Source organism: Girardinichthys multiradiatus, chromosome 20, assembly GCF_021462225.1.
Source record: "Girardinichthys multiradiatus isolate DD_20200921_A chromosome 20, DD_fGirMul_XY1, whole genome shotgun sequence".
In the NCBI taxonomy this organism is placed as follows: domain Eukaryota; kingdom Metazoa; phylum Chordata; class Actinopteri; order Cyprinodontiformes; family Goodeidae; genus Girardinichthys; species Girardinichthys multiradiatus.
Genome location: NC_061812.1, coordinates 21,605,836 through 21,620,136, shown reverse-complemented (window position 1 = coordinate 21,620,136; position 14,301 = coordinate 21,605,836). Strand labels below are relative to the sequence as shown.

General features: G+C 39.6%; 1 protein-coding gene across 4 annotated transcripts in view; it reads left to right on the top strand.

Annotated features, from left to right (window-relative positions):
• The window catches only part of LOC124856848 (SLIT-ROBO Rho GTPase-activating protein 3-like), a 55,011-nt gene that overhangs the window by 8,560 nt on the left and 32,150 nt on the right, over positions 1–14,301 (top strand). For all 4 annotated transcript variants that reach the window (XM_047347752.1, XM_047347751.1, XM_047347750.1 and 1 more), the window contains exons 2-4: positions 4,429–4,624; positions 11,009–11,171; positions 12,766–12,828. In XM_047347752.1, coding sequence (XP_047203708.1) covers positions 4,429–4,624; positions 11,009–11,171; positions 12,766–12,828 — 422 coding nt within the window. The remainder of the gene's footprint in view (positions 1–4,428; positions 4,625–11,008; positions 11,172–12,765; positions 12,829–14,301) is intronic.

Genomic DNA, 14,301 nt, shown 5'->3' with positions numbered 1-14,301 from the left:
GTTAACCAGAGAACAATATTTCTCAGTTTAAAGTAAAATTATTGGGGGCTTTGTTGTATATTTGCACTAATCAACCAGCTTATTAGGTACACTAGTACTGGGTTGGCCTTTTGGATTCAGAACTGTGCTTAAGTTTGTCAAGATGTTATCCTCCACCATTCCACAACCCGCACCAGCCTGAGCCATTGAATACAATGCAGAATAGATCACTGCTTTCATGGTCACCAAATTCTGCCCCCAACATCTGAATGTTGGATTTGAAATCAAGACAACATTTTTTTAAATCTGTTCCTGTCCATTTTTGGTAATCCTGTGTAAATTGTTAGCTTGGATTCCTGTTCTGAGCTTGCACCCGGTGTGGTCTTCTGCTGCTGTAGCCCATCAGAGATGGTCTTTTTTCCATACCTCAGTTGAAACAAGTGTTATTAAGCTATCTCAAACCAGTCTGGCCATTTAACTCTCACATCAACAATACAACTGCCACTCATTGGATATTTTTTTCTTTCTTGGAGCATTTTCAGTAATCAGAGAGAACGTTGTGTGTGAAAATCCCAGTAGATAACAGTTTCTGAAATACTCACACCAGGCCATCTTGTTACAACAACCATAGCACAATAAAACTTGCCAAATCCCCCTTTTTCCCCTATTTTGATGCTTGGTTTTAACTTCAGTAGTGTGTTATTACCACGTCTAGATGTCTTATTGTGTTGAGTTGCTCCCATGTGATATAAAAATATATTACAATGCAATTGTTTTACATATCAGAATCCAGAAAGTCATAATTTGGGATATTTTCAAACAACACCCTTTACACTTATCAAGGCTATCACTACCTGCCAAATGATTTCTCCATGTGGGCAAATGATCCATTCATGTGGCCAATTTTTATTAAATTACATATTCTTAAAGAGGTCCATTTAGCAGTAAATGTCAGTGTAGTTCGACCACTCTGCATACGGGAAGAAACAGCATCAAATGTCTAAAATCCCATTTGTGAATTTCCACCAGCCTTTGGGTGTGGAGCATACATAGTGTTCCCAGGCAAAGAAACTGGTGTGACATGCTGCTCGACTTTTTATTACGCTCAGCTAAGAGAGAGGAAAAAAAACTTCTGGGTCCTATGTCTTGAAGTCCTTGCAAGCCTCCTTGTAATTATGCATTACCCTGCGAAGGTTTGAATCATTTATTGAATTTAGTACTCTACTGCTAGTAACACTTTAGGATCTAAAAATAACTATCTCACAGGAGAGGAAATGCAAATATCATAAGTGCATCCAGTTTTCCTTCTAAATTAATGAAATGCGTTTTATTTTGGTCTTTATACTGTTTACCTGCTGGAATTGTGGAATTAATATTCACTTAAACCATAAAGGGAAACAAATTGTGTTGTTCAGTGGTCTATTTCAGTTTAAGAGTACATCACAGCCCTAGAGGGTTTGATCTTGATCATTGCCTCATTCATCATCAAAAGCTGTTTGTTGTATATTCTAAAGCAGAATATGTTGACCTTGTCCTTGGCCATTATGCTAAACAGACTGACTGCTGCGACTGTTGGAGCAGAGAACTGGCCTGCTCCCACTGAAATGCCTCAAGAGGCATGTAACCATGCAACTAGGCAACTGTGGGGACCAAAAGAGGTACATCTCCTCCTCTCTGCATATCAAGGGATTACATATTTACTTTGTTTGTCTCAGTCTTTGCTCTCTCATTCACAATTTCCCTCACAGACAGTGGAGGAGGAATTTTTGAGATCCTTCCCTCTGCATTCAGAAAATGGCATGAAGAATCTTAACAGAAGACGTCTCTTCTTCAGGGCAATCTTTTCCATTCATACATTTACATAGACGTCTTGTCAATGCAGTAATCATATGAATGCTTGTAACAGTTTGTCATAGTGGGATCTTTTGAAATCTTGTTGGTCAGATGGTCTCATTACCTTCTACACAAAGGAACTTTGTTAAAATGCCTTGTGTAGTTATGCAGAAGATGACGAGTATGAGTATGAGTACGAGTAGTTATGTGTGCAGAATCTACCCTTGTGAGCTCCGGCGTAGTTTAGCCTAATTAATGCTAAACTAACCAAAGTGGCTGTGCATCATCTTTTGGGAACATGAGAATTTTTTTTTTTTATCAGTGGTGGAATGGATGGGTTATAAATAATCACTGTTGATTGTAGAACAATCCAGTTTAGGTTTGATCAGCATGCGTGTTTTGACAGTTAACTAGTCATTTATCCTCATGGTGCTTGTAATTCTTTCTTATCTTGTGTGTTGTTACACTGAATATTCAGAATGAAAATAAGAGACTTAAACTTTGATGTAACTGGATGCCAAGCTTTATCACACAACTTCATATCTGTGGCCCCTATTAAATAGCTTAAACTTCAGTTTACTTCAGTCGAGCTGACAGCACTAAATTACAATTTATGAAACCAAATAGACTTGGATATTGTGGCATTTTAATTGGACAATAACATTGCATTCACATTTCTTCCTTATATCATGCAGTCCTTGTCTGAGCTAGTATTCTTCACAGTGAAGTTTAGTATAATATAAGGCTAGATGATGAATATCTATCGGTTGCTAAAAGTCCTCATTTGTGAGATTTAGCATCTCAGTAACTACAATTTACATCAGGTTTGATCATCAAGGACAGGGAATGTCCAACTCATTGGAATGAAATGTGACACCTGGTTAATAGCCCACCAAATATTGCACTAAAGTAGTTCTTTGAAATTTCAGTTTTGAGAACATATTGAGATGACAATTTCAATGTCGTGCTTCTGAACACACTCACTCAAATTTTAAGGCAACAGCTGGAAGAAGTTTTAAACTGCTGCTTTCCTAATTTCTTGTATTAGGTAGCTGGTCTACAGTGCACTGGCTTGTATGTAAACAGGAACAAGTGGTTCTTCAGTTTCAGCAGTGTGCTTTTTATTATTATTATTTTTAGAGGTCTTATTATTTGACTGTATTGATAATTAAATTGTATTTGTTGGCTAGCACTACTACCTTGTAGAAATAAGTTTCCAAATATAAATCCCTATCTGGGACCTTTGTGTTTGGGATTGCATGTTCTCCCATGATGGTTACATGAACTGGTTATTCTAAACTGTGTGCGTGCATAATTGTTTGTACCGTTTGTTTATATGTTGCCCTGTGATGGACTGGCGACCTGTCCAGGGTGTTTGCAGCCCCTTGCCCAATGACCGCTGAAGATAGGCACCAGCGACCCTGAACACATAAGCCAGTATAGACGATGGATGAATGTTATTTTCTTTTCTGCTGATGAAAATTTAATATGTTGTTTGCTTCTGCTTGTGTAATGGTACAGATGTGAGTTTAACCTTCTGGTGGTGGGGGAGCTTTGTCATGTTGCCAACATTTAATTGGATTAATGCTATTGTTTACCGAAGTTCCTTTTCACAGAGTCATTTTAAGCACAGTGTAGTTATAAATTAAACATGTTGTGATAGAACATATTACAATATAAAGTTCATATTTAGCAGCTACTTAGTCACTGTATTTATTACTGTATTTCTATAAACATTATAGGTATGTGTTGGAATAGGATTTGTGGTCTTTTCTTAGTGTCACAGCAATGCTACTAGTTGTACTAGTTTTGCTTTACTGTAGGCTTTATTACATGGAATACCAGAGTTGACTAGAAATTGCCCACTAAAATACCAATACAGGCTATTCAGGAGGCAGTCAGGAGGTTTTTATAAGCTGTTACGTTGATAAAACTCTAAACCTGTCCTTATCAGTAGAAGATAAGGCCTGGTTGTCTGCTGAACTCTGGATAAAAGCCAATGAGATTTACAAAAATGTATACCATGTGTTACAATGGGTATCACCATATTTTCCTGTTGTATATATTTAAAACATGTTGATAAAAAAAACACCAACTGTGCTTCAAAAAGTTTGTCTAAAACTGCATTTTTCCCACTCTAAGACTGCATAATTTAGTGTTCAAACCTCAAACACAGAGAAACTGCTGCAATCATGTAATAAAACAAATGCTTGCAGTTTGTGTATTTCAGCCAAAGTCCTCTGAAGGCTCGCACAGCACAATGCAGTTTGAGAAACTGACCTATTTTAAATTTTCCGTGCTGTCTGCTGCAATCATCAGACATGCATCTCATACTGTATGCACGTGTGCAACCCCAACAAGCAGACACTCCTGCTCTCTCTCCTTCCCACTACCCCCACAAACACTTGCAAAGCTGGCAGACAAATGATTTTTGACATGTTGGTTCTCTCCAGTTATGATAACTTTGTGCTGTTTTGTGGTGTTACTTTTGTTTTGAGCTAAGTGTATCCTCACATGCCTTGTTAATCCTCTTTTTTTATGGGGGGGGGGGGGGGCTCAAAGTGACAGTCATTTATGCTCTGTTTATTTTCTAATTCTCTTTTTCTCGCCTTGCAGAGATTCGTAACCAGCTGGTGGAGCAGTTCCGATGTCTGGAGCAGCAGTCTGAGTCCCGTCTACAGCTGCTGCAGGACCTGCAAGAGTTCTTCCGCCGAAAGGCCGAACTCCAGCTAGAGTACTCCCGAGGGTTAGATAAGCTGGCTGAGCGCTACTCCTCCAAGATCCGCAGTTCCAGAGAGCACCAGCACTTCAAGTTAGTCTTTTAAGGAGAGAAACGGATTATATTCAAATGCTGCATATGTGCCATACTGATCATTGCCACTGCAGACACAGAGGAAAACAGAGGGGGTATACAAAGCAAAGAGGGAGGAGGGATAAAAGCGAAGGAAATGACCTGAAATGAATCCAGGGCCAAGAAGCCTTGTGGCCCCAGGCTACTATGTTCCTTCCAACTAGGTCAGACTCTTTATCTAGCCATCCACCCCTTCCTTTTATTCTCTCTGGCTGCTTTTTCGTTTACATTTTTAAACATCTTTACAATACAATCCTGGGTAAATAAACATATTTTCATGTCACACTGAGAAACACTGAGAAACAGATTTTTGTTTAGAAATCTGATGAAGTTGAAAGAAAAGTTTACATTACTCATTTTTTCTAGTTTAGTGTAGCTTTTAGCGTATTGGTGATCATTGGTAATGCACTAAAGTTACCTTACAGAATGCTGGAGATGATGCTTATATATAGATACAGTTTAGAATAACTTCTCTTCATATACGGGCCCCAAAGTAATAGCTTAATTAGACTTTACCAGATAAAGTCACATACTGACAGCAACTCAATAATTAAAAATTGGTATCTATTTTCAAATAGAGTGAATGTTTAATAAATCCAGAACTTTTTTTAAGAATCTCTGTGCACTGCGAAATTACCAAGCTGTGGTCCGATCAGTTAAAATATTTTAGATCAGCATTTGATAAGGTCATAATCAAATGCTGTCCCCTCTCATTAAAACTGTAAAATAGCCTCCTTCCTATACTCAGCTTCTTGACCATCTCTGATCCATGACAGGAGTCTGTCTTGTACTGGAAGTCTGAGGTGTACAGAGTGAAAAGGAATGGTGAGAGTACAGTCCCCTGTGGTGCTCCTGTGCTGCTGACTACCTGGTTAGACTCACAACCCTTCAGTCTCACAAACTGGTCTGTTTGTCAGGTAGTCTTTGATCCAGGAGATTGTTGAGGCCTCCACCTGAGTCTTCTGGAGTTTCTGACAAAGCAAATCAGGTTGGATTGTATTAAATGCACTGGAGAAATCAAAGAACATGATCCTCACAGTGCTACTGGATTTGTCCAGATGACAGTGGGTTTGTTGAAGCAGGTGTATGATGGCATCTTCAACTCCAACTCCACAGCGATAGGAAAACTGAAGGGGGTCCTGATGGTTTACTGTTTGCTTACTCAGGTGGGCCAACAGGAGTCTCTCTAGGACCTTCATGATGTGAGATGTTAGGGCAACAGGTCTATAGTCATTGAGGACTGATGGGTGAGTTTTCTTTGGTACCGGAACAAGACAGGAGGTCTTCCACAACACCGGAACCTTCTTCTGGGCCAGGCTAAGGTTGAAGAGTTGCTGCTGAATCCCACAGAGCTGCTCTGCACAGGCCTCCAGGATTCTAGGGCTGACATGATCTGGACCTGCAGCCTTATTCCTATTCAGTCTCTCCAGTTGTCTCTTCACCTGACTTCTTGAGACACACAGGTGGAAAGGGGGAAGCAAAGGAAGTATCAGCATCTTCTGATATGGTTGAAGGCAAACATGTAGAAGCAGAAGGGTCTAGGACTGAGTTGGAAGATAAAAAATGTGAGGTGTTACTGGACAGCTGTGGGTCCTACCTTTTCTCTGGTAGAGCAGCTGACAAACTGTTGAAACGTTGGAAGTGTAGCAGGCGGAACGTAAACTGTTGCCAAAATAACACTGGTGAACTCTCTGGGTAAATAATATGGACAAAAACTTACTGCCAACAGTTCAATATCTGGACTGCAGAGATGACACTTCACAGTTACATGTCCTGGATTACACCATCTGTTGTTCACAAGTACTGCCAGTCCACCTCCTTTACATTTGCCACTCCTCTTTAAATCTCTGTCTGCTCGTATGGTTAAAAAGCCCGGCAGAGAGACGCTGGAATCGGGGATAGGATCCTGCAGCCATGTCTCAGTAAAACACATGATACTGCATACCCGGTACTCTGGCTGGGTCCTTTGTAGGGCTTGAAGTTCATCCAACTTGTTTCCCAACGATCTCACATTGCCCATCATAATTGACGGAAGAGATGGTTTGAACTTCTTCCTTCTCTCTCTTCTCTTAGCTCCTGCTCTGCATCCACGCGTCTCCTTTTCAACTCATCAGGGATTTGGGGTTGTAGCTGAAGTATTATTTGAGCTTTTGAGATATTAATCAGCTGCTCCCGGTTGTTAGAAACAACCCCGTTGCCATGGCAATGCATAATAACAAATGTCCAAAAATAGAAACTATTAAGAAAAATCCTCCAAGCTGCACAGCATCCGACACTGGAGTGGACAGTCATCCAAAAAAAATCAACTGGATCCACCACAAGAGGAATAGTTCCCAAAAAATAATAAATCAGAATCAAAAGTAACAGAGCTACTCCAACCTGCTGCCACCTTGAGCGGCGCAATTCTAAAATACAGAGAATATTAATATAATATAGAATATAATATAGAATACAGAGCTGGTTGAAGGCTGCGGGGGCTGCACTGGGCTCTGGTGGGCATCCCTCCCTCTAGACCTCTCAAGGATTGACCCCCCAACATGAAATACAATGTGCCCCTCATATCTTGAACCCTCTGGAGTCCGTCTGCTGCGGTGAGCCTGCCCAGCGTGTTAGGGGCTCTAGGGGGTCCCCCCTGTTTGGTGCCAGGTGGCCTTGCTGCTAGGGTTGGTGTGGCCCCTGGGCTACTGGGGGAACTGGTTCCCGGGCTTGGCATGTGCAGCTGTGGATGGGGGTGTGGCTGGGTCGGGGGGTGGCTCAGTGCCCTACGACTCGCTCTGTGCCTCTTTGGTCTGGGGGCTGCTGCTCCGGTGCCTTGCTGGTGACCTTTTTCTCTTTTTCTGTGCGGGGTGTATAGCTGCCCTGGGGTGATGCTTTATGTCGGGCTGCCTGGGTCTGCTGCAGCCTTCCAGAGCCAGGTCTACCTGCCCTTTGCTTCGTGCTGTGGTTTGCGGGCCTTCTACCATTTCCACCACACCTACAAATGTACACTTCAAGGTGACAAACTAATTTTCGCACACACCCACTCAACACAAACACACTTTTTTCTACACTTATCCTCAAATTCCCACCCACCCCACCCCAACACATACACGCACACCCACACCCACACACACACACACGCACACCCACACGCGCACCAATACCCAATTAGACAAAATGGTTGAAGGTCATACAAAGACAGGTTACTTTAACATTACTGTGGCCTGCCTACTTTGATGCTGGATTGAGTCTGGAATTAATGAAGTCCCTTGATATCCCTTCTCGTAGCGCAAAACTGCCCTGGCACATGTAGTCTACTATCTGCTCTATATGGTATGCCTGAATGCCGTGGCAGGAAATGTTAAAAAAAAACAAAACAAAAAAAACGGATGCACTGACTCACAGTGTGTGGTAAACCATTTGTCATGTCAAAGAAACTTTTAAGTTTTCTAAAGCAGATCAGATTTAGACACTGGAGACTAGCCAACATCATCTGGGTACCCTGTGAGAATTACAATGAGGTTTCTTCCTTATTATAGCACATAAACTATAATAAGCAAGAAAACTGATATCAGTCTCATTTAAGATAGCTGAACATTTGAGGTTAAAGTGAGGTACATGACAGTCAAATAAATTTATCAATGATTATTTGAGATTGTTGGCAGAATCAGCTGAAAACTGAAGTCTTATTTAATAGTGTTTGAAGATATGCAACTTCAAACAGAAAATAAAGCCGCCCCAGCATCATAGGTCTAGGCATTGGATACTGTAGCATATGTACCAGGCTGTCTCAGATTTGTTTTTGTACATGGGGCAAATGCTAGTGTTATGCATATCTCACAGCAGAGACCCAGTAAAAAGTTACTTAATTTCATGCTATGCAGATGCTTTGTGTTTACTGATGAAGATTCCCTTATCTTGCCTTACCTGAATGCTTTGATTTGCTTCAATGACAGTAAGTCTATTTTGATTAGCTCAGCCAGTAATTTGATTCAAAGATCGTGTGTAGAGATATTACATGCAGAGGTGTGTTTTTGGTTTGGTTTTGGCTTTTTCCTCTAAATTTTCTTGGTAACAGGCATTCTGCATTGTCTGCAGGTAAATAGGCCGATCTCACTCCATTTTGCTCATCATCATAAAGCTGGGGGAGGAACTGCTTTCTTAGTGACAACTGGTCTGGTACTTACTGTTGTTGGTGACAGTATTGTGCAGTCAGAAGGAAGGTACCTTCTGTGTTACTTCTTTTAGAAGAAAGGGTGTACTTATGTTTTGGGTTAGTTTTTTGAACTCATTTTCTCCTGCGCTTTGTTTTTTGGTTGATTGAACTATTGATTTTCAGATTTAGATTTATCGCTTCATTTAATATTGATATTATATCTTTTTTCTGTCTTTGTTGATTATTATAGGACATTATTTTTTATGTTATGCCCTGTTGACATCATTAGGGATGTAAGAATTTGGGGGCTCGTCCAGGATCTAGCTGAGGATCTTAGCTGGAAAGTTCTTTCTCTTTGTAGTGGGTTTATTCCCATGGTAGGTTAGAGGGTGATTGCCAGATCTAAAATGTCTAGGTAGTCTACTCTGTGTGGTCTTACTTTCCTTTCTTTATTTTAGCTGATGCATCCTCCTTTTTAGTGTTTTATTTTAATTGTATTGGTAGTGACTTGGTAGTTTTTCTATTTATTTAAAAGTTTTTACAGATTAGTAGCTGTGTGTTGGTGTCGTTTCTTTGTGTATAGCCTCAGATAATCAAAGAAGTGACTCCGGCACACAGCTGGTAGGGTTGGGGTTTGCTAACCAACTCAAACAAATAGAGGAGACATACTTTTTATTATTTGCTATATGTGAATATGGAGTTGGAGCGTTATGGCTGTTACTTGCAGGAGAGTGAATGCTGCTATCCTTTCAACTTTGTGTGGGGTTTAAAAAAAACAGAACAGAAATTACACAGTGTTGTGAAAATAACATACCAATGTTTGTCTCAAAAAGGGACAATGTATAGACCCGTTTTACATAGAAAAGGTAACTTTAAATGTCTTCTGTTGTGACTCAGAAAGTAAATTTAATATATTTATTATCTCAACCGTCAAGGGGTGGCTGAGAGGGTGGTTGAAAGGCCAGGGGGCTCCTCCAATGTCATGCCAAGAGAAACAATGGATCATAACACAAGACCTGAGAGATGTATCATACTTTAGTGTATCTAATAGTCAATCAGCTCATAGCTCTTTGGTAATTGAAAAAGTGATTACCAAAGAGCTCATAGCTCTTTGGTAATCACTTTTTCAATTGCTATAAAAGTGTTTAATACTGATATTATATTGGTATGTTGCTTATATTCACACAAAGAAATTATTAAAAATTATTCTTCTCAGTTTTTGATACTTGTTGGCATTTATTAATAGTCAAGATAACTTCATCACATTATGGTTTTTTATGCACCCGTCCTGTCTTTCCATTACTTGCTATGCAGTAAAATGATCTGTTGTTTCTTCTAATGATATCTATCTCTGTATTGTGGTGCAGTTTTTGTATGTTTTGTATTGGATTGAATTTGTATTTGCTCTAATAGGCAATGATTAATGTGAGGAACTACTATGTAAATGGGATGCTATCATAGATTCATAATTTACAAAAAGATTTGTAAAAAAAACAGATGGCTATTGCGCTGTACAAAACACTTATTCAGTACCAACCTCATCCTTCATAGCATCAACAAAGTTTCTTGAAAGTACTTTTTTCTGATGAACAAAGGCCTGGAAGTCATTCACTTAAACTTTATCTCTCCTTTTTTAATCCCTACAGGACAATTTAGATTTAATTTGAATCATAGAATACAGTATGTATTCGGAGCAAGAAATAGTGATATTATTCTGCATTCCTAAGCCTAATCCCAATCATTGGAGGGTAGAAAATCACTCGGACATCCTCACAGGGAAGATAAAAAACATGAACTATTTATTACCTTTAACTACTGGGTGTGAAAATAATTGAACTCACATGCTTCATTGAGCATCCAGAAAACCAGCATGTCTCACATGTTTGTGTTTGTGTGTGTATGTGGAGCTTCCTGTTTCACTGTTTCCTCTCTGCATGTCATCTGACATCTTCAGCAGTAAAAACTGGTTAAATCTGCTTGTATCTAATGATGGTCTGGATTGTTTATTCAGGAGGAAAGAACTTCATTAAGTCTCACGTTTTTAAGTGCACAGGCGTTAGATGTGCCAGTTTCTCAGAACCCAAACTCTTTGATCAATAAAATATGAAACATTTGGTACATATTGGGCTTTTTATTGCTGTTTGTAGTTATAGGTACTATTTGAAGCCACATATCTGTACCAACAAGGTGTTTTTCCCTCAATGTTTCAGAAAAGACCAAAATCTAATCTCCACTGTGAACTGCTGGTATTTGGTGTTGGACCAGACCCGGCGAGAGAGCCGAGACCACGCCACTCTCAGCGACATCTATAACAACAACGTCATTATCCGCTTGGCACACGTGGGCGAGGATGTCACCAGACTCTTCAAAAAGGTCAGAATGTAACCCTGACCCTTGCAGGACATGCACAGTCACTCAAGAGACTCAAATTACATTTCTAATGCACCTTGTTTGTAGCTTGGTTTAAGCACAGTCATACATAATAACAATTATAAAGTCTGTTTGTGTAACACTTATGACTGGGTGACATTCTTACTTAATAATATTTAGTAAATTTTACAGTTTTACAATTCTTACAGAAAAATATAAAATTAAAACATCTGATAAAATATTATGACATTGATTTTTACAGTTATAATCTATAAAATAAACAGTTTGATTTTACTACATAGGCATGTGCAAAAATAGAGAATGAACATTAGCTTAATTTACTCGTTTTGATAGTTCGCACTCCTTTAGTTTTAGCACCTTGAATGACCAAATGTTTTCGAAATACTTCCAAGCAGACAAATTTGTCTTTCTTGTAACTGAGGTAAAAGTGTGTCTGTGCTGTTAAGAATAAGGCAGTTCTGAAGGCAAAAGAGGTTCTAATCAGAGGTGTACCAATTGTAGACATTTGAATGTTCTCTGTACTCACTACTGACGCTTTTCCCATCCCATATACAGCCTACACAACAAGGCTTCTGCATGGCTCTTTATTTTGTACTACAAAGATAAATGTAGGCTTTTAATAAATAGAGCCTTGATAAAATGGTTTATTACTGAATGTTTTGTTTCAAATGCTTGGTCAAGATGTTTTCTTTCTTTCTTGTTATCGGTGCTTGTTTCTGTCAAACTGCTGAAGCTGGAACTGTTAAAAACCTGAATGTGTCCATGCCTAGTAACACCTTTTAAACAATGTTTAAGCATTATTTTGTTCTCTAAAGAGGGTTTCTCTAATGATTAGGTGAAGATTGTTAGTGTAAAGTCAGTTTAAAGGAGATTTCCAATGACGGTCTGCTGGAAATCTTTCACAGAAAGTTTGCTAAGAGTTCTTTTAGACAATAATCCTGTTATACTCGAGTGTCCTGGTTCAGCTGCAGTGCAGACTTCATGGTAATTAATTACACATGTGGTGGCAGAAATGAATTAACTCTGGCATTTGTTAAGCAAACTCTAAATGGGCCAAATATGCAGAAGTCTTATTCTTTAACCATGTAAAAATGCAAGGTTGTGGTTTTGAGCAGTTGTCCCTTAGAGGTGACAACAAAACAGGATAGATTGGCCAAAGCGCCATTCTTTATCCTTTCAACAGGATTTCCAGAGTCACACTCCACTAGAGCTGGTACCATTCTCCCCCTCTTTAGCTAAACGCCCTATTGTGGGAAATATCCAATTCATCATACGCTCCTATTCCCTGTAACTGAGCTGAAGCAGTGACTCTCAGTCAAAAGAAATGTTCTGCAGTGACTGCAATGTTCTATTTTTGTCTGCCTTTTCTCCCTCGGCGCTGTATTAGATCCTCTCAGCTGCAGAGTAGTGGCAGCTTTTCAGCACTTACTGACATCCTTCACATAGAAATAAAACTGCCACACAGCTTTCAAGGGTTTCATGCAATGATTACAACATTGATTTTAATATTCTTATGCATACATACTTTATTTTATTTCTGTGTTAAAGTTTCTGTTGTTGTTTCTCTCCTTTCCAGAGTAAAGACACTGGGATCCAGATGCATGAAGAGTTGGTGAAAGTCACCAATGAACTCTATACGGTAAGTTACACTACATCCCTCCTCTTCCTAGCCAGACATTTCTGTGTCTGTGCTTAGCCTTGGCAGCCTGCAGCTGCGTTGGTCCTGCCTCCAGGCTTCTTCTTTTAAACCCCAGCTCATTACCTGTGAAGCAGCTGTCTGGACGCTGCACTCTGCAGATAGGCCTTATCGACAGAGCAGACTTTTATCTGCATCTTCTTCCTTTTGCTGACATTGTGAAAAAGAAAAAAGAACATTTTAGTTCTCTATTCAATTCTTGCATGATTTCAAGGAAAAAAATGTGTTGCCTTGAACTGTGTTCAACCAGTCAGCACTCTGCCTCAGAAATGCTTAAAGCAAATAGTTTTTAAAGTATCACTACTGTTGAATTGTGTGTGAAACCTCTGTTTTTGGAAAACTGGTTAATAATTGCTATATCATGTAATCCGGTTTAAAAAATACAAAAAACATTTCTGTTATACCACAATATTTATGTGATGGTGTGGTGCAGACAGAAAACATTGGCTCAGTCAGACTGCTCCTTTTTTGCGATGAAGAAAATGATGTTTTGCAGTCATGCTGTCTAATATGTTGGACCAACAAACATCAGAGTGCAGAGGTCTGTTCATTTATTGATATCCTGGTTTAACTGCAAGTTAATTTAAAACCTTGATCAATTAAAAAAAAAATTTAAATGCATCAGAGCCCTGCAAAAGTATTCATAGATTTTGAACGATTACACACTTTGCTCCAACCATAAGCCTCCGTGCATTTTGGTGGGATTCATTTAATTTGATTGTTTAAAATCGGTCAGATTGGACTGAAAGTGAGGCTGCACAGTGGTGCAGTTGGTAGCACAGTTGCCTTGCAGCCAGGCATTGAGTTTGCACGTTCTCCCGTGCATGCGCAGGTTCTCTCCAGGTACTCCAGCTTCCTCCCACAGTCCAAAAACATGACTGTTAGGTTGATTGGTCTCTCTCAATTGTACTTATGTGTGAATGGGTGTGTGCATGGTGGTTTGTCTCTTTGTTGCCTTGCGATGGACCGGCGACCAGCTTCTCTGCGACCCTGTATGGCAGAAGCGGATGTCAAAAAAAAAATGGATGGATGGACTGAAGTGATTTTAATATTTGGCCACACATTTTAAATTGATTTTGAGCTTAGACTTTGACTAAGCCATTCTAAAACATGAACATGCTTTTATTTGAGTAGTTCTATTGTAGCTTTGGCTGTATGTTGAGGGTCATTGTCCCAATGACAACTGAACTTCCACCCTGATCTCAAGCCTTCAGCAACCTCTAACAGGTTTTCTTTCAGGATTACTATAAATGTAAAAAAAACAAACATATCTAAAGCATGATGCTGCCACCACCATCTTTTGTAGTGGGGATGATGTTTTCATTGTGATGTGCAGTGTTAGTTTTCCACCACAATAGCATTTGGTCAAAAGTGAAATTGGTCTTTGATCAGACCATCTTCTTCGAGATGTTTGCT